The sequence below is a fragment of the Podarcis filfolensis genome (assembly GCF_964270895.1).
Source record: "Podarcis filfolensis genome assembly, chromosome: 5".
In the NCBI taxonomy this organism is placed as follows: Eukaryota; Metazoa; Chordata; class Lepidosauria; order Squamata; family Lacertidae; genus Podarcis; species Podarcis filfolensis.
The window spans coordinates 81,565,366-81,585,081 of NC_139608.1; the positions used below are offsets into that span (position 1 = coordinate 81,565,366).

Here is a 19,716-nt window from a genome sequence, read left to right on the forward strand (position 1 = left end):
TTTGCAAGTTTCCATTAATTCACTGAAAAATTGCAGTGCAAGACTTTAAGAAGTGCTTTATCAAAAGGAGGAATGGGAAGCTTCTAGCAGTTGTTTTGAATTTATTGGTAATATGATAGGGGGTGTTAATGCCATATAGACATAGTGAGATGCAAATGAAAGAGAGCTGATCCTTGCAGAAATTGTAATAATAGAGTATGACTCCTAGATTTTGGCCTTATGCAGCTGTTTTGATGTATGTCTTCCTGCAACAGAGAGAGGTTTCATCAACTTTGCCAATGAGGAGGCGCCAAATGGCTCCTTAAACCAAGGTTGCGGTCACCAAAACAGAATGTCTAGTTGCCAGTTGGGGGCAAGACGGCTCTAAAGTCTTATTTTTCAATTGATGGACTGACTGTGATTGATTCTCAGTTAAACATTGGGCTAGTTCAGATGACAACCTTGAGCTAGGTTAAGAGCTTTGAGAGGTTAAAGCAGAAAAGTCACTTGATCCAGGGACAGTCCAAATATATTGTGGCCTATTCCAACCTGTTTTTCTTAATGGTGACTGCTCCTGCTCAGGCTGCACAGAAAAAGCAATTTGGTTCCAGAATTCATTCCAATTGTGCAGATAAAATATAACTGATAGAATTCCACAGGACGGGGCATTAGTGTGTGAAAGCAGTCCAGTTCCCATGCTTTCCAGATGGTGGAGATGTTAGGCACCATCCTTGTGCCCAGGCATCTTCACTTGGTCGCAAGGGGTTGAAAGCCAGGTGCAAAATGCGCCTGACACATTTTGAACACTGCTTCTCTATCATGGCACCCAAGCTGCGCAGTTTCCTGCTGTGGAAGATCTGACTGCTTCCTGCCAGGGGTATGTGATGGGTCAGAGAGTGCCTTTAGCACAATCAGCTCTTCTTGTTTTTGTTGTCAGTCTCAATTCAGCTGTTGATTACTGAAGAGCCCAAAGTTGGCTACTTGTCCTGGAGCCAGATTCAATCCCACTGGCATTGGCAAGGGAGGGAGGAGAGCTAGAGCGTAGTCAACCTGAGCAGTTTGTTGGCGGAACTGGCCAGGGAAGAGGGAGGACTTGTTTTCTCTCGCTGAGAGCATTTCCCTTTGCCGCCTTAGTGTAGGATAGGCAGGAGGCGGCTCAGTAAACCGTCACTCATTACCATGACATCCTGAGCCTTTTTATGTAACACTACATTATTCTTGCCCACTGTGCCATTTGTTGGCATGTGATGGGTTACAGCCTTGCCTCATTTGGCCTTTCTGCTGAAGGATTGGTCATCCTTTCCCATTTAAGTAGTCTTGCATTGGACAAAGTACTTGTTGCTTTCTTTGTTCCAAATAATTACAGTGACCAGTGCTGTTGACTTTTTTCTTTTGCGGTACGACCATTTGAGGTTAACGAGACAGAAGGAAGGAGAGAAGCCCTTTTGTTTAATTACTTTCGGATTCATGTGCTAATCTCTTTCCTCCGTTTTCCCTGTCGCCAGTTGATCTCCCATATGGGTATTTCTTGTTTTTGTGGCACCAGCTGCTTCTGTGGAGGTCTGCCAGGCCCCGATATGCCTGGTGGCTGTCATCTGGCTGCACTGATGAGAAAGGATACACAGTTTTAATGGTTGGCATTCCTTTTTCAGTCTGTGGTTCAAGTCAGGCATCAGGCCAGGGACCTTGGCTATATGGAGGATCTTTCCCTCTGAAGAGACCTGCAGTCCTGAGGGAAAGGGTATTTAAAAAACACACACACCAAAAAACCATCAAGCTTTTAACTATCCAGCAGCCTGGAGGCCTGGGAGTGGGTGAATAGACACAGCCACAATAGGGTATTGAAAATTTGAGTTTGTGGGGGTAGTTGGGATTGCCACTGCAGTGCAATGCTGTATCTTAGAGAAAGGGGTGGGAAAAGTTTACACCTTTTTAGGATACTCTCAAGCTTTTAGGGATGCTTGAGGAAAGCTGTACATGTCTTCCCTTTTTTCGCTTTATGAACAGGTACGCCCGTGTGTAGATTGAAAAGGAGAATGGCACTTCTGGGTTTCATTTCCTTTTGGTAAAAATGGTATCACTCATATGCGTGGGAATATGTACAGATGGATGAATGTATTTGGGGACCAGTTGCAGACATTTTGTGTTTGGTGAGGGAGCATGGGTGAACCAGAGTCCTGCTCCAGCTAAATTCCCCTGCCTGGTTGCTGGGAGGAGAGGGTTGTAGCACATTTCTGCTCTCCCTAACCTCCTCCTTTGAGCCTGTTCGATCTCCCCAGTCCTCCAATTTCTGTAAGAAGTTACTTCCAAGAGCTGAAAAAAGACTGCTGTTCTGCACCTTGATTGCCTATCTCCAGCCTGTCTCTAGCCAAGTAGCCCATCTCTCACTCACTGCCCCTTGGTTGTTTGTATGTCATGTCATTTTAGGGTGTGGAGCTTAATTTTTGTGAATTTCTTCAGTGAGGGGTCTTAAAATATAGTTTTGGGTGTGTGGGATTTTTGTGATTGGATAACATTTAGCTGGGTAAGTCTATGTTTGATGCTTTCTGAAAACCAAAGAATTGCAATTTTACCTTCTGAAAATGTCAGGTAATGCTAAATAAAAATTAATAATGATATATACTATAACTGCAACTGCTTGACAATCATTTTTCATGATTTTACACACATTTTACTTAGCGAACAAAACTAAATTATATGAATTGTACCAAAACATATTTGTAATTCCCCAGTCATGTTGCAACTTCTTAGTGCCCCTCATTTTTGAAATTTGAAAGCTGAAAAATTCAATGCGCCCCAGTTTCGGCCCCCAGGACAATCACCTGACTGGCTTGTGATTGTCTTGACACTGCCAGCTGTTAGTTAAGGCCCACCTGGATCAGAATTCTTTAAAAAGTGTGCTGTTGTCGCACAAAATCCCTCAACTGACCGTTTATGCTATACATAAAGCCAAAAGACTGTAAGTAGCTATAATAGGATAGGATGTAATAGACACTTGTTAGTAATAGTAATACTTTCTTTTCTATTTTGAATAAATGTGGTAGAATTTGACTGTTGGGGTCCTGGATGCATTTGTATGGAAACTTGCAGGATTATTCCAGCTTCCAATGTTCCTAGTTCCTTAGTTTATGCTAAGTAGGTGCATGGGTGTATTGGTGTCTAAGGCTGGATGCTATCTCTGCTTCAGAGCTCTCTCCTGTCCAAGATTAGGAGTATAAAGGGGAGTGGTGGCAGCCGACTTAGTCTTTGGTTTGACTGGCCTACCTAAACTGGCAGTCATGGAATGAAGGAGACAAAAAGCCCTTTATCCTCACCCCATTGCATCTGCTATTTGCCATAGGTGACGAGGTGAGTAGCTGTTTTAGAGAAAGGGGGATTGGGAGATGGTAGGAAAAATGTTAAGGTTGCTTGTGCTTGTTAACTGCATATCCCATGTAAATTAAGCAACACTTTTTAAAAAATCTGTAATTTTTTTATCTTCCCCACCCCCCACAGGATCGACTTACAGCGTACTGTCCATAATGCCATCAGACTCTGAAAGCAGCAGTTCTCTCAGCAGTACTGGTAAGAACCGTGCTTGTGCCTGTGGTGTTGTGGTTGTTTGCTTTGAGTTGCATGTTGATTGTGAACAAATCTGTCTTCTTGTTCATAATACACACAGGTGAAATAGCCGAGAACTCTGTTGGAAGTGCAGTACTTGTTCTTGCACAACTAGGAGTGGTGATTCCGCACATTGTATTTGTTTTTGGGGGGGGGGGTAAGGGGAAGATCTGTTTTACAGTTCTAGGATTGTGTTAAGGCATGACTAAACTGCTTCTGGAACAAGAGAATACAATGACGGAAACCAGAGCGCACAGAAACCCCGTTTACCGTCCCACCACAGCAGTACCTATTTATCTACTTGCACCGGTGTGCTTTCAAACTGTTAGGTTGGCAGAAGCTGGCACAGAGCAACAGGAGCACACCCTGTCGCGTAGATTTGAACCGCCAGCTTTCTGTTCGGCAAGCCCAAGAGGCTCAGTGGTTTAGACCATAGCACCACCCACGCTATATTGTAAACCCACCCAAGCACCAAAAACATGAGGCTTTGGACGAACTTGGTAGCAGTTGAACTATGCCCTGCTGCTTAGTGGTTCACAAAGAGCATTGGCCTGGTTTACCGTGCCTTTTTCTAAGTTTTTCTCTGTTGCATCATGTGCTTTTTGAGATGCCAGTGAGATGTGAAGAGTGATTCTTTTTACTTTTATGCATATATCTTCCCCCACTGTTGTGCGCCTCACCCCTGGCCCTTGCATAAGTAGTATTTTTAATCGCATCATTCTGACATTCTGATAGAAATGGCAGGAACAAGGACACTTGTTTTGCATTTAGGAGCCAAGGTCACACAAGGAGATACCTTTCTTTAGAAGCAAGAACCCCTGCAACTCTTTCCAAGGTTCTCTGATGCCCGTCAGCCCATATGGCCTTGCACTTCCCTTGCTAGCCATGTGTTGTAACTGCAGGCACCTCTCCATAGGGATACAAGGTTGAGGCAGACATCACAAATGCCCATGAACTGTAATCACAGTGGCACAGATTACGGTCACAGAAGCTCAGGTTACAAGTTGGCTGCATTTTTCCAGTGGAAGAGGGCCTTAAATAAAATCCGTCACACGCAAATATGTCTTCCCAAAAATTGTGGTCCTTTTTTCATGTGTTCCACCTCAAGCACACCTGGTGCAACTCACAAAGCCCTTGATGAGTTGCATTGGGTACGCTTGAGACAACACCAGTTGTATTTGTGCTGTTGCGAGGAATTCCATCCAAGGGGTTGAATAATAGTGAGACTGGAGAAGCCAGTGTAAGTTGCCTTTTTAGCTGAATTTGGAGAGACTACTTGAAGCATCTGTTGTGTTGAGCTATTTCAATTGCTTTGGTTTGATTTGCTCATTGCAAACAGCGGAAAGTATGTAAATTTTGATAATAAAACTGCTTTGCAATGGGGGTTGAATAATTTTGATTTCAACTGTATTTCAGATTTGCCAGGTTTGTGACAAGGGTTGTCTTGGAAATGATGATTCCTCTGCATATGTCATGAGGGAATGCCAAATCATATAAAAGTGGCTGGAGGATCTAGTCCTTGTCAAAATCTCAGATTATGCATAATTTGCTCCATTATAGGTATACTTCAGAGTGAGTGGTACCAAGCATCCAGTGTAAAAAATGGGGCTGTTTCCCACCCAATGAGTTGCAATTACTTTCCATGCTGCCAAGATCATATATAAAGCCAGTTCTTTTGACAATATATTTACATTGACATCATCAAAATATTCAGCAACGTTAAATATGGACAACAAACAGTACTTTCTTCAGTAATACTCTTATCAAAATTAAATACCAAAAATCTTGCACCAACTGACATTCCCAACATAAACGATATGTACAATGTTTATTGCAATCCTCCCCCCAAAATTAGGTGATATAGAAGAAAGCATTTTTGACATGTGCAAAGGAGTGCAGTACCATCTGTGTAGTACAGGCAACCCCTGATTTGTTCGGGGGTTGAATTTCGTGTCATTGCACACAATGGAGGAGTGTGTATAAGCCTGCCACGCCCCCTTTTCTTGCTGCTTCTGGGTTCACAGCAACGCATGCATGCACCATAACTAGCAATCTCTCCATCAATGCTGAGCTGGACAAGTGTATTGTCAAGGTAGCTATGGCAAGGGCCCACCTCCACAGAAGGGTATAGGAGAATGTGTTACAAAGATGAAGGTCTACGAAGCCTGTATGTTCAGCACTTCATTATAGAAGTGAGTCGTGGGCAACTTGCAGCCATCAGGAGAGATGCCTCATTGCCTTCCACATCTGCATCAGGAGGACTTTCGGTAGCGCATGGCAGGATACAATGTCAAACGAAGATGTTTCCCAAGTCCATATTCCCAGCATGTTCGCACTCCTGTCTTAGCGATGTCTATGCTAGCTTTGCCATGTCCACAGAATGGAAGATGGCAGGATTCCCAAGGATGTGCTCTATGGGGAGCTGGCTTCAGTCACCAGGCCAATTGGCAGACCATCCCTGTGTTACACAGATGTCTGCAAATGTGACACAAAGGCTAGTGACGTTAACCACACCGTGGGGGAATCCCTTGCAGATGACCGAAGTTCCTGGAGACAGGCCATTAAATTGTGCATCCATAGAAGTGACAAGGAGAAATGACCGCTGGATGGGAGGAGAAGAAACAACAACACAGTGGTACACCTGAATCAGCACAATCAGATATCTTCATCTGCCCCAGCTGCAACAAAACATGTCTCTTCCGCATCAGTCTATACCTACAGCTGGCACTGCAACTGCCAACAGTTTTTTCTTGGAGATTGCCAAGTTGGGGGACAATGCACTCTTTGTCCCCAGCCACCATATCTATATCTACTTTTTTCATCCCCAAAGTTAATGGACTTTGTGTGTATAGTACATTGGACACAATACTATGTTGATGAGACACATCCCTTTTAGATGAGTGAGCCTACTTTGGTGACTAGAGTGGAAACTGGCTACCTGGAAGCAAGCCTGAAAAAGTGACCCACATACTGATTGGTTCTCAGGGCTGAGTGTGGAAGCAAAAATTGAGTTGTGAAGCACTTATTTAAGCTGACAAAACAAGCTGCACTTGGCGGCAGTTGTAATAAATATGTTATGACAAATCCAGTTTGTCTGAAAAGAGGCGCGTTACCGAAAGGTGGGGGAATAATTTAGAAAACGGAGCTTCGGTCTCCAGGCCCAAGCGTGTTGGAAGGAATTGGATTGGCTGGAGCAAAGGATGGAAATGCTGTGGCATGAAGCAGTCAGTCAGGTGGAAAAAAGAAGACGGAGCTTAAGCCCAGGTCACTTCCTTCACACTGAAGTGAGCTGTCAGATGAAATAAAAAGCCTTTTAGCATTCAGCTAGAAATGTCCTCTGTAAGGAAAGGGATGAGTGTTGCAAATCTTCCCCATCCCCTGAAGCTAGAGGGCTACTTGAAGCATATGCCAAGTCACACTTGACAATGCTAGGAAACCTTTTGTGGTAATGAAAAACTCAGGCTCCCTCTTAAATTGAGCAGAGAGAATCTGTTTCTGGGGGACATTTTAATGAAGAGAAGGGCTGTGGGACTTATTTCAGAATTTCCTCCCATGGAAAAGGCAGAATTTGAATCCCTTTGGCTCTGGTTTGTTGGTTTTATTGCTTTTGTCACCATTAGCGCTTCAGCTTGCTCCACAATGCTCTAGTTGTCAGCATTTGCTTTTTAATAATCTCCAGATAGTCTAGGATTAAGTACAAAATTGATGTAAGAGGAATAGGTAGCTGAAGACAGGATACTGTACCCAGAGAGTAGGCCCTAAGATTTTATTCTTTCATCATAAGAAATTCTACCGCTGTTATTTTGATAATCTTTGGGAGTCATTCAGGTGGCACTCAGTGGTATTTAAGCTCGTCTCCAAAGCTACATGGTGTAGAAACTTGACTTCAGTTCTCAATACATTGTGTTTAGATAACTGATTTTAGGGGATAACAAATCAACAAAACAATTGTTGGTGGAAGCATTGTGGATAGCACCCTAAATGTGTGCACTTGATCACAAGTCTGTCTTTATTGCAGCCATGCATGGCCCTGGCAAATTTATCAGTCTTTTCCTTTGGAATAGCTTGTTCACTTATCCACCTTTTCTGGCAAACAGATTGCTTGTTGTTGTTTTTTTGAAGATGCTCTTGTCTAACCCCCTAATTCCGTGCTTGTTTGTGTTTGGCAACAGGTACAACGGGTAAACCATCATCACCACCCCCTGCAGTCATTGATGTGAGGCAGATGAATGAGAAACTGGAGACCATTTTGTTTCAGCTCCGCCAAGTTACCCGTGAGAGGGATGAGTTGAGGAAGCGTCTTGCACTGTCGTCTCCTGGGTCAACCTTTGATGACTGCAGGTAAAAGACTGAACAGTCACATGAGGGCATATTCCCAGGTCTAAAGCATGTGCACTTGGGCTTGGGTCTCTGGCTCTTTTCCAAGGCACAGCTGTTTGAATTGGGTGGGGGGCAGCTAAGGATGCCTAGTATGGCTCAGTCAGAGAGCATGAGACGCTTAATCTCAGGGTTGTGGGTTACAGCCCTGTGTTTGGCAAAAGATTCCTGCATTGCAGGGTGTTGAACTAGATGGTCCTAGATGACTACTAGTCTTTGATAACTAGTGATGTTATCTTTGCAAATTATTTAAACCACCAGTGGCCAACTCTGTTCGATGTGGGTACAGAGTATGCTTAATGCATCATTTTTGTTTCATATAAACTAACCTTTGGGGGAGGGGTGCGTGTTTTCTTTCACCTTAATACTTAAAATGTTTGATGTGTATTCTTGTGAATGTTGTGTTAAGGTCATGCTCAGCTGAAATCTATCTTTGTGGTAGGCCTAGCCCCAAGCCAAACCATGATTATGAAAGGCTGAAGATTCAGTGCATGAAGGCAATGTCCGATCTGCAGTCTCTACAGAACCAACACACCAAAACGCTAAAAAGATGTGAAGAATCTGCTAAGGAGGCTGATTTCTATCAGTAAGTAAAGGCACACAGCATATGCACAGAGATGTATTTTGGTTTCCTCCTACCATTACTACGTGTCAGTTAAGCTGCCTTAGATTTTAATGTTCAAAGGTCCTTCATCGTAGTTTTCTTATCTCCAGCTTCAGTCAACTTTTAAAATGCCATCATTTTAACATCAGTAAAGAGATAATGTTCAAAGCTTTTGGCTGCAGATTTAGGGTTAGTTAAAAAAAAATATCTTTGAAGATGGAAAGCCAGTTTCTGAAAATTATGGTGGGGAGTATAAGCTTAGCTTGGTGTGGATGACCTTCTCATCATACATTGATCGTACTTGTTCCCTGCTTCCCCCTTTCAGAATCCTGCTTTCACTAGTTCCAAGTTGGAGTCCAGTGCAGTAAATGACACTGCTAAGGAGGATTCTCTTAAGGGCAACTAGACATCAACAAAATGCATACCACCAGGCAACAGTGCAAATCTAGTGGTTTCTAATGGTGGATATTTCTTAATTTTTTAACTTCTTTATCAAATTGGAGGAGATGACACTACACGCAGTAATTTCTGTGTTTGATAGTCTATAATAGGGGTGACTAAACTATGATCCTCCAGAGAGTCTTGGAATACAGCTGATGTTTGGCATGCTAGCTGGGCTGATGGGGAGCCCAACAACATCTGGAGAGACACAGCTGTATAGAATTAATAAACCCCTCTGAGTCCAGAGGATTTGCCTTATTTGTGGTGGTTCTTTTATGGAGATGTTTACTTGATAAAGCAACATTGCTGTTCCGCGTTTTCTGAAATTGCTTTTTAATTGTCGTTGGAGCATTTTTACAAGCGCTTCCTGTGTACATTTCTAATATCTGAGCAGTACACTGCACAGTCGTCTGCTGAGTGACCAGTCACAGCTGAAGGAGGACATGGACACTTTGAAGCGGAAGAACAGCCAGTTGGTACGAGAGCACAATCACCTCCAGCAGTCATGTGAGGAAATGAAGAGACTTCATGATGAGGATCTGAAGGAGATAACAGACCTGCGCAGTCAGCAGCAGCAGGTAGCCTCTGCCCTGTTTTTGCTTGCTGAGTTCAGCTTCTCATTTATTTTCTATTCTCTTTCCACCCCCACTTATTTCTCAAGTGTTTGTTTGGGCACTGCAGGAGAGTGTCTCTTCCATTCCATTTCTTTAACACACAGTGCTTATTCTTTTCCTTAATTTCCATAGATTTCCTTAATTTCCATAACCCCCCCCCCCATTACTACAAGGAGCAGTTTACATTCGATTATAACACAGACCTAGTTGTGTAAATTAGAAATGCTGCCATTTTCTATCTCATTAATTTCTAGTAAAGTGGGCTGCTCAATTTACACTTCAGCTGCTCTTAATTTCAGAGATGAGACGGATGATGGGAGCTGTAACCCAACAATATCTAGAGCAGGGGTCCTCAAACTTTTTAAACAGGGGCCTGGTTCACTGTCCCTCAGACACTGTTGGGGCTGGACTATATTTTGAAAATAATAATAATGAACCAATCCCTATGCACACTGCACATACCTAGGCTCCCTTGTGCTCTTGGCAAGGAGATGTATCGGTCCCTTGCATCCTCGCTAGAGGAACTGAGCCAGAATAGACAGGTGCAATTTTTGTGCTCCCATGGGTCTGTGCCTTTTACTGGGACCAACCCCTAGGTACGCCACTGCTTTTTAGGCAATATAAAGGGGAAGGATTGGTCTCATTGGTTCCCAGAGGTAGGAGATGGAGGCATAAAGAGCTCATTGACCTGTGCAAGTCCCACAAGCTCTTCTGTCCCATTCATTCACTGTTTTTGCTAGGCATCTGAAATGTGAATGTGAACATGTTAGTAGTGTGTGAAACTGCCCAAACTGAACCTCCTGAAAGCGCGTGATGGGGTTAATACTTAGGTCCAGAATCCCAAATTATCCTCCTGTATCCTCCTGTTTAGGGAAGCTTTTAATGTTTAATAGGTTATTGTATTTTAGTGTTCTGTTGGAAGCTGCCCAGAGTGGCTGGGGAAACCCAGCCAGATGGGCGGGGTATAAATAATAAATTATTATTATTATTATTATAGGAGTCAACTCCTAGGGGCCGATCTCCCTTCGCCACAACCCATAAAATATTTGAGGGAGCCTGCCCCCCATGTTTATGGGCATTGCCGTTCAAATGCTGTGTATGTGTGTGTGCTGGAACTTGGGATCGAGTATGCAGGGTGTAGCTTTCGTGACACCCACCCCAATATTTCAAGTTGGCACTCCTGTTCTGAATCCAAAGGAAACCACCTTTTGCACAGGACTGAGCTCTGGCTTTGCAACCTGACCCTTGTAGAGAAAGGGGGACAAGGATAGTGAGGGGTCTCCCTAATTTGCTTCCATTGCTGAAGCGCGCAAAGTGGGGGGAACTGAACAGCCTGGCCAGAGATGGGGAGCAACTCAGGCGAAGTGCACGTAGCCTCTTCCACCCAGGCAAGGAACACAGGGTGCATTAGGGCCCTGCGGGAAAGCGCTTCAAGTGGAAATGGCACTGGATCCAATGTTAATTTTCGAAAGAGACCCCAAGTATAATTGCAGGGAGGTGTTGGTGCATTGGGTTAATTCGCAACAGATATGTTAAGACAATAATGCTGGGTGCGCACTGGAAACACAGTTTAGTTAAAACTCCTCAGTATTTTGGATAGGAAGGTTGAGCATGGAGATTCAAGATTTGCCAGGTCATTCACCACCCGGAACTGGAAACGCACTTGGACAGCTGTTACAAAGCAGGTGAGATACTTCACTGCCTCCGCCATCATGGATCCCATCTCCTTTCTTCTTCCTTTTTGGAATTTATGCCATAATTGCTCAGCTTGGACTTCGGTGGAGAACCACTTCCACTCCAGTCACCTACCTTTTCTGTTTCAACCAACACAGGGCCTTCTGTAAACCAGGGGAAACTGTTCACTAAGTGGTAGGAGTGAAAATAATAATAATAATAATAATAATAATAATAATAATAATAATATTTCTTCTATCTTTGTGAATGTGCATAGGCTGCTGCTGATCCTACTCTCTATGCAGGGTGCTGGTTTTTACTCCAGGCCAGGCTTTTGTTAGTGAATGCTTCTTATGGAAAGCGTTGTGAAAAATCTTTTGTTGAGAGCTTTTAAATAAAAATACTAATAAGAAACACTGCAAACTAAATCTGGGGGCCAAAAACTAAGGGCCAAAATCTGGTGCATCGGTTCTGATGCTTTGGCAAAAGAGATGATAGTCAAACCTTGGTTCTTGAACATAATCCATTCCGGAAGACCGTTTGACTTTCGAAACGTTTGACAACCGAGGAGCAAAGGGCAGTTGACAAAGTCAATGGCGGGAAGAAAAAAAAACCTCTCCAGAAGCCCTTCAGCTTCCGAAAATCATTCAAAAAGTGGAAAAGTTACTTCTGGGTTTCCGGCATTCAGGAGCCAAAATGTATGATAATGGAGGCGTTTGGAAGCCGAAGTTTGACTGTACCAATCTTAACCTGGGGCCCCCATCATTTATTTTCCTTTGGGGAGGGGTTTGCATCCTGTTTGCTTTCATCACAGTTGATAGCAAAAGAAAGAATCTGCGGCTTCTCTTCTCGGTATGTTGAAGTGAACAGCGTTGGTCTGGAACAGGAGCTACGAGCGTGCATCCATGCGTTTGTTACTGCCCGTCAGGATTCGTCTCATTCTGAATGACGTGGGGGTGGGAGGCAAACAGCAACATGTGCCAATCTTTGTAGGTGCGTTGAGCTTGGTGTCTTTTCAGCTTGTTCAAAAGGCACAAGGAGCCTGATGGCTTAAAAGGACAGAGAGTTGGGATCAGATTACTTCCACTGACAGAGATGGCCACTGATTCTCCCCTGCAGCAGCTGACTAACTTGTAAGTCTCTTCCTGCTTGCTGTTGCCATGGTGGCACCCTTTGGCCCAGCTCGGATTATTTACTCTTCTTCCTATCAAGGATTTGAATGGGAGAATTCCCTCCTTGTTAAATTTTATCTCCTCTTCTATCACCATTATGCTCATGCCTCGACTTTTATTTATTTCCGTTAAAGAGCAAGCAGTTGAAAATGCAAATGTTTTCAGAGATGGCTTAGCCTTCGTTTTCTATTTGTTTATTAAGGAGTTTCAGCAGAATTATTTCAAAGGGGCACAAACTTTTCTGCCCCCCACCCCCCAGTGGAAGCAATTGTTCCATCGCTCCAGTCTTTGCCTCTATCCCCCTTTCCAGAAGCTTCGGTTTTTAAGGGAATTTGCTGTGGCTGTATAAGGCTGAATTGCATGTTATTCGTGCACAAATATTGACACTGTACACAAGCACAAAGTAACCTAAGAAGGGCTGCAAAGTGTGTATGTGTGTGTGTGTGTGTGTGTTTGTGTTTGTACTAAATGCATTTTATAAGCATTTGGTGTGTTTTGTTTTTTCTATATATACTTGCTGTAGCTATGTTATCACAGATAAAATGGCAACCGCTTATATTTGTGCCTTTTCATACATTCCTTGTGCATGATTCCAAGCCTGAGTTACAACAACAGCCAGTACGTAGTCCCATGAAGTTGGTGAGGTATATCAGTGATGCTGAAGAATAATATGCAGTCTGAAATGTAGAGAGGTGAAGTCCCCTCATCCTAAATTGCACCTCTGTAGGAAGCAGAAACCTACACTGGCTTTCCACACATATATGTTGGTATGGAAATATGCAGTTATTTAGTTGGTTTTGGGCTCAAACTGGAGTAAGACCCCTTTGTTTTGGGTCTGCCCTGAAATATGTGAGTTGCCAACTTTTCTTTTTTTATATGTAAATATTTCTTATTAATTTTTCATTAATAACAATCCAATGGTAACCACATTCATACATTTCCAAATCATGCCAAATCTCAATACTAGTCAATTAAACAATCTGAATTAAACCTTTTGCCTGACTTCCCGTGTTCCTGCTCTCGGGAGTTGATGTTACTCCCTTAACCCTGTGCCAGCTCTCTTACTTAGTCCAAGTTCCACCATTCCTATCCAACCCTTTGTTCTCACAGCCACTGATGAATGACTTTCCATCATACAGTGGTGCCTCGCAAGACGAAAAGAATCCGTTCCGCTAGTCTCTTCGTCTTGCGGTTTTTTCGTCTTGCGAAGCAAGCCCATTAGCGGATTAGCGCTATTAGCGGCTTAGCGGATCAGCTGATAAGCGGCTTAGCGGCTTCGGAAAAAGGGGGGGAAAGGAAAAAAACCCCGCAGGAACTCGCAAGACATTTTCGTCTTGCGAAGCAAGCCCATAGGAAATTCGTTTTGCGAAGCACCTCCAAAATGGAAAACCCTTTCGTCTAGCGGGTTTTCCGTCTTGCGAGGCATTCGTCTTGCGGGGCACCACTGTATTTTTATAAATCCATATTCTTTAGCTTGCAGAGGGAATTTATTTCCTGTAGCTGTGTAGAATATTTGCTTTCTTCCTTTCTTCCATGTTGAAATCAAAATAATCTTCCTTCACATTGCCTCTCCCCCGAGAGCTCTATTTCAGGTATGCAACAGCTCTCCATCTTGCTTTGAAATCGAAAGTAGTCCAGGTCTGGCCATGATTGGATCACTTCCAATTACAGTCATACCTCGGGTTAAATATGCTTCAAGTTGAGCGCTTTCGGGTTGCGCTCCGCGGCGACCCGGAAGTAACAGAACGCGTCATGCACATGCACAGAAGCGGCAAATTGCGACCTGTGCACACGCAGACGCGGGTTACGTTCGCTTCAGGATGTGAACGGGGATCCGGAACGGATCCTGTTCCTATCCAGAGGTACCACTGTATTATCCTTTTGCTTTTAACGAACTGGCATCTGGATGATATATATAGAGTTGATCTCTCTTTAATTGACGTGTGAATCCTCATAAAATTCCACACAATCCATTCTTTCAGCATTCTGTAAATAGATCCATAAGTTCTTGTTATGTCCCCCTGCATTCCATACATAGCTGTAATCCATTAGTAATTTTAGTCCCTTGATGGTTAATCAATAGTTAATTGTTTTTCAGTGAAGGCTTGCCAATTCATAGCACAACAGTAAAGTAATATAAAGAAAGAACAAAGGCTTTCCTTCACCTACTAGCATTCCAGTTGTGATGATGAAAGTCCTCTTCAGTTCATAACATGGCACTCAGTGGCTGATTGATTTCGCAGGTTATCTCTCTCTCTTTCCAGGAACACGCCTGCTTCTTAAATCCAAATTCAAATACCTCTCATAAAAAACAGATACCTCCGCTCATGGCGGCAGCATTGGGGAGTTTCCAATACGTTCAGCGCTATCCCCTGTGTCCCTGCCCCCACATTCCATCAGAGCAAGAGGCAGTTATTGGATGATCGGGGCGGGGGGGGGGCTTGCAAGAATAATTACTCCCAGATTATCCTTGATTGCCTGCACGGCTGGCGTCCGCTAGTGCGAACACAGCTGCTCACAATGGCGGCTGAGCTGGAAGCAATGAGTTTCCAACTTTTCAAGAGCAAAAGGGGAGATGATTTTGTCCGTTTTCTTACTCCCTCTGCACCCCCTTCTTCTCTGTTGGTAAGGCCCCAATTCCTCTCAGATGCATGTGGCAGAATCTGTCTGCCCCCCCCCCAATCCACTTGTGGGTATAACCTTTCAATACAGCCTTTGTGCGCGTAGACTGATTTTGTGATTGATTGTTGATTTTCGCCTGGGAAACTGACTTCACGAAATACTGTACACATTGCAATTTTGACATGTGTGGACTGTCATTAAATATTACGCCCCATTGGAGACAGCTTGGGGAATTGGAAGCAGGACAGGTGTGCCAGGTGGGTATGGGAGGTAGATAAGGAGTGCTCTTGTTCCCTGCCATGCATAGGGGAGCAATTAGGGCCCTATTGACTCATCTTTGATTTATAGAAAGATTTGTTTTATCATTAAGCTTTGGATGAATGAGGTGGGTTGGCGCTCCCCTATAAAAGTAGACCTACTTGGGCGGGAGTTAGATTTAAGACTGGGCACATGGTGCATCTATCTTCTTCCAGACAAGCAGTCAGTTCTTGATAAGGGACAGTTCCAGACTGTTCCTATTTTGTGGTGGGATTCAGTCACTGCTGCATACAGCCAAAGTTGTTCTTGCACAACAACCCCCCCCCCCCCATCAGACTTTTCGAGGTAAGAGAAGTGATTGGAAAATGCACTGGGAAGTGTGGGGTGGCTAGACGCAATGCCGTCCTCATCTTCTTGCAAACTTTGTACAGGCAAATGAGGGTGAATGCTCACTAAAGAGGTCATCTGGAAGTGATTGAGCTCAGTTTACTGTGGAGGAAGTGAACCCTTCTCATGAGGACTACCTTAGGTCCATGTTTAGTAAGGCCTGAATGTGGCACTCTTGATTTTGTCCTCTTTTTAGAGTTTGGGTAGCTCATGGTCAGCTTTTCAGACCTTAAACCTCCCCCTGGAAACACTGTATTTACTGTGCTGCAGGAGGAAAGTGTTTGCATATATGTGCATACCATCCCCTTATGAAGTGTGTCACCCAACAGAAGGCAATCATCTAAATCCATCCCTCCTTGATTGTGCTGGATAAGTAGTGACATTGAAACATGGAGGTTCTGTGTAGCCATAATGGCTAATTGCCATTGATAGACCTGTGCTCCATGAAGTTAACTTAATTCATTTGCCTTCAACTGCATCTAAGCTAGTGGCCACCACCACATCGTGTGCCAGTGAATGCCAAAATTTTTGTGTGAGACCTACATATATAATGTCCTCCACTCATGCAGAGGTGCTGGCAGGCAAGGAGGAGCAGATTGTTGGTTCTTGATTAGTCATTCAGAATTCAGGACCTGGGGTCTGGTTTGGACTTGCGCTGATGCTGTCAGGGCCAGTGTGTCCCGTTTGAGGTGCCACCCCACCTTGCTGCCACCCACCCTGCAGCCTCCATCACCAGCACCCGAGACGATTTCCAGCGAGATTTTGCTGAAATCTCAGAAGGCCTTCCACTATACGTGAGATCTCACAAGATTTTGGCACGATCTCACTGGAAACAGACACCAGTGCTGGTGCCGCTTCTCTGCCGGTGGGGGCAGGCCCATGGGGGTGCCACCCCGGGGGCTTCTGCCGTCAGAGGCAACTGCTTCACCCGCCTCATGGGTGGGCCAGGCCTGGATATTGTGCAGAGGAAAGTGGTAGCAATGATGTTTGCTTCTGGGGAACAAGACTCCCCCCACCCCCACCACTCTAACCTGAGGCTTCTTTTCCCCATTGTGTTCTTCACCAAAAGTTTTGAACGCTGTCCTTTTCAATCCAACAAAGGGTTCTTTTTCTCTCTGAGTATTTTATGAGCCGTCTCTTATAGATGCATGCCTACCAATTGACCCCGATAAACGTGTATTAACATTGACAGGTTCATAAAAACAAATGTTCTGGAAACAATCCATGCTCCCTTTGTTGAGAATATATTTTAATGGTTTTAGCTTAATTTTGAGCGTTGTGCATCTGTAATAGGGCTGCAATGGACATTGTAACTGGTGTGCCACCTTGTGGTAGACTTAAACGGAACTGCAGTTGCATTTTGTCTCATAATAATCAACAGTAGATCAAAGACAGGAGGAGCTTGGGCTGGGGGACGATTTTGCCATTCAGACTTAGAAGGACACAGTGGGAGAAGATCCATGTTCAGGAGACACCTTTGGGCGGGGTGGTATATTGGGAGAAAGCCCCGTGAAGAGACATTGGATTAAAAGTGTCAGAAATCAATAGAAGGGAAGGGGAGACTATGTGCAAGACATCCATATTATTTTGAAGGAATACGTCAGTAACTGTGTCAGGCAGGGCAGACCCTTCGTCTTGCTGGCAGCTTTGATGCCATGTGTAGTTTTACATCCTAACGTTTGCATTACATCTCATCATCATCATCAAACCTTTTATTGGCATCCCATACAAACATCCATAGTAAATCAGTACAGAATTACCACCTCCCCAATGTCACAGAACATTTGTCAAATGAAAAGAGGCGAAAAAGTCTAACGTTACATCTCTAGGTCTCCAGGGAGATCAGACGTCTGCAATGTGTTTCTGCAACAAAAAAACAAATAAAGATATTTAGCCACTAATTTGGTGAGCTCCTGATCATTCCCCAGTAATAGAAAATGTATGACCTCCAACTCTGGTTTCCATTTGGGCATGCAGAGTTGATCTAGGAACTGCTGGTGGAGATCAGCATATAGTTTACATTTAAGAACCATGGAAGAGTGGTCTTACTTCCAGCAGGTGGTCTTCACATGGGCAAATTATTTTTCCTTCCACCATTCCCGAGAACCTACCCCAAAGGAGGTTTGATGGGTTTGAATTAAACCTGGCCAGCGAAAATGCCCTTCTTTCTTGAGGGATAAGCAGAAATTCAAGATAATTATAATTAGTTTCATGCGCCCAAGAAAGTTGAAAGTAAAGAGGGGAACATGTTTTCTCTGCTGCTGCTGCTGCTGTTAGTTCCTGATGTTCAATGTCCCACAATCTAATTTTTATTATAGCCTTGGCAGATGGTGGAGGCATCAATTGCAAAAGTTCCATTGACAGTCCAAGTTGCTATACCTTTATGTTAAACTTGTAGCCCTAGGGAAAGAAAGGGGTCTGACAAGACTTCGCTGAGGAGGGGATCTTTGTCTAATGTGAAGTAGATGTATAACCAACATAGAAGAAATCTTGCCCAGGCAACGGTCTCTACCTTGTGTTGACCTCCCTCTAGACACAAGGCTGCATAGGGTACACAACGTGGAACAGCAAAAATCTTAAAAAGGAAAGCTTCCTGCACTCGTTTACCAGCTGGGTAAACCCTGGCAGCCAGACAGGAATTCCATAGAGCAATTGAGCTATTATTTTGGCGTTCAAGACCTTGAGGGCAGAGGGCATATGCGAATTACCTCTTGTTATGAAAAATCACATTATGGCCTGCATAGACATCTTACTGGCATTCACTGCCATTGCATGGTGCAAGGGCCATAGAAGCCTGTGATGGAATGTAATTCCCAGATAGTTAAATTCAAATACCTGCTGGATGGGTTTTCCACCAAATACCAAGCTATAGCTCTTGCGTGAATTCCCCAAAACCATTATTTTGCTTTTATCAAAATTCATGCACAATTTCATTCTGGACAGATAGTCAGTACAGGAATTTAACAATCGTTTTAGGCCAATTCTTGTCCGTGAAAGCAAAATAATGTCATCTGCGTATAGGAGGATGGGTACGCTTGATACGTTGAGTTTTGGGCTATGAGCATCCACCTGTTTTAGTGAAGAAGCGAGGTCATTAAGAAAAAGATTAAAAAGTGAGGGAGCGAGTACACAGCCCTGTTTTACTCCTCAGTTTATAATGATCAATCCCCCTCTCCTTGGGTGGCCAAAGCGAGTGTAAATAGGACAGATCAGTTATTAAAATGTTGATAAATTCCTCGAACTGAGTGACTCCAACAACAGGGGAAAGTTCACCTTTCTCTACCAAGAGCAAATGGAACACACGGTCAGAATTCACCAAGCTTTGGAAAAGAGATAGTGTATGCTCGTTGACTCATATCCTTGTGTGCTGGGGTCTCGGTTCCTGGGGGGATGGATTAATTAACTGTTCTGTCTTTCGCGGCGGAAAGACAAGTTTGCAGTGTAGAGGGAGATGGTCGCTGAGCATAGGATCACCTAGGTGGAACTCAACCACGTAGGATGTCATTTTAGTGGGAATCAGAATATAGTCCACCACACTATTTCCCTGTAGGGAGATGTAGGTAAAATTCCCAGAGCCTTCCCAGTCAGTTAGCCCATTGAGCCACGTCAGGGCCCTGGTGGTGGTCAGCTTAATGAGTCTCAGACCAGCCAGATTAATTACTGGGTCCCGGGATCTACATTCCCAAAAACAGAAGTCTGGGAGAACAGAAGCAGTGGCGTAGCATGGGTTGTCAGCACCCGGGGCAAGGCAAGTAATTTGCGCCCCCTAACCCGTGGATTTGCGCCCCCTAACCCATGGATTTGCCCTAACCCCAGATGTTGCGCCCGGTGCGGCCGGCCCCCCCTGCACCCCCCACGCTACGCCACTGAACAGAAGTATTTGAGATCTCGCATGCTTTTGTGTACACTTCCCACCCTTGGCCTAGGTGGGCATTAAAGTCAAGATAATAGGTAGGTCAGGGCAGATGAAGTCCAGATTCTCAAGCAC

The 19,716-nt window shown here is 44.1% G+C and overlaps 1 protein-coding gene across 17 annotated transcripts in view; it reads left to right on the top strand.

Annotated features, from left to right (window-relative positions):
• Positions 1 to 19,716, top strand: part of LOC310762898 (disks large homolog 5-like) — a 124,284-nt gene that overhangs the window by 40,887 nt on the left and 63,681 nt on the right. For 16 of the 17 annotated variants that reach the window (XM_083614542.1, XM_083614541.1, XM_083614557.1 and 13 more), the window contains exons 2-5: positions 3,475 to 3,543; positions 7,752 to 7,920; positions 8,399 to 8,542; positions 9,396 to 9,579. In XM_083614542.1, coding sequence (XP_083470668.1) covers positions 3,475 to 3,543; positions 7,752 to 7,920; positions 8,399 to 8,542; positions 9,396 to 9,579 — 566 coding nt within the window. The remainder of the gene's footprint in view (positions 1 to 3,474; positions 3,544 to 7,751; positions 7,921 to 8,398; positions 8,543 to 9,395; positions 9,580 to 19,716) is intronic. The other variant, XM_083614545.1, reaches the window with a different exon arrangement.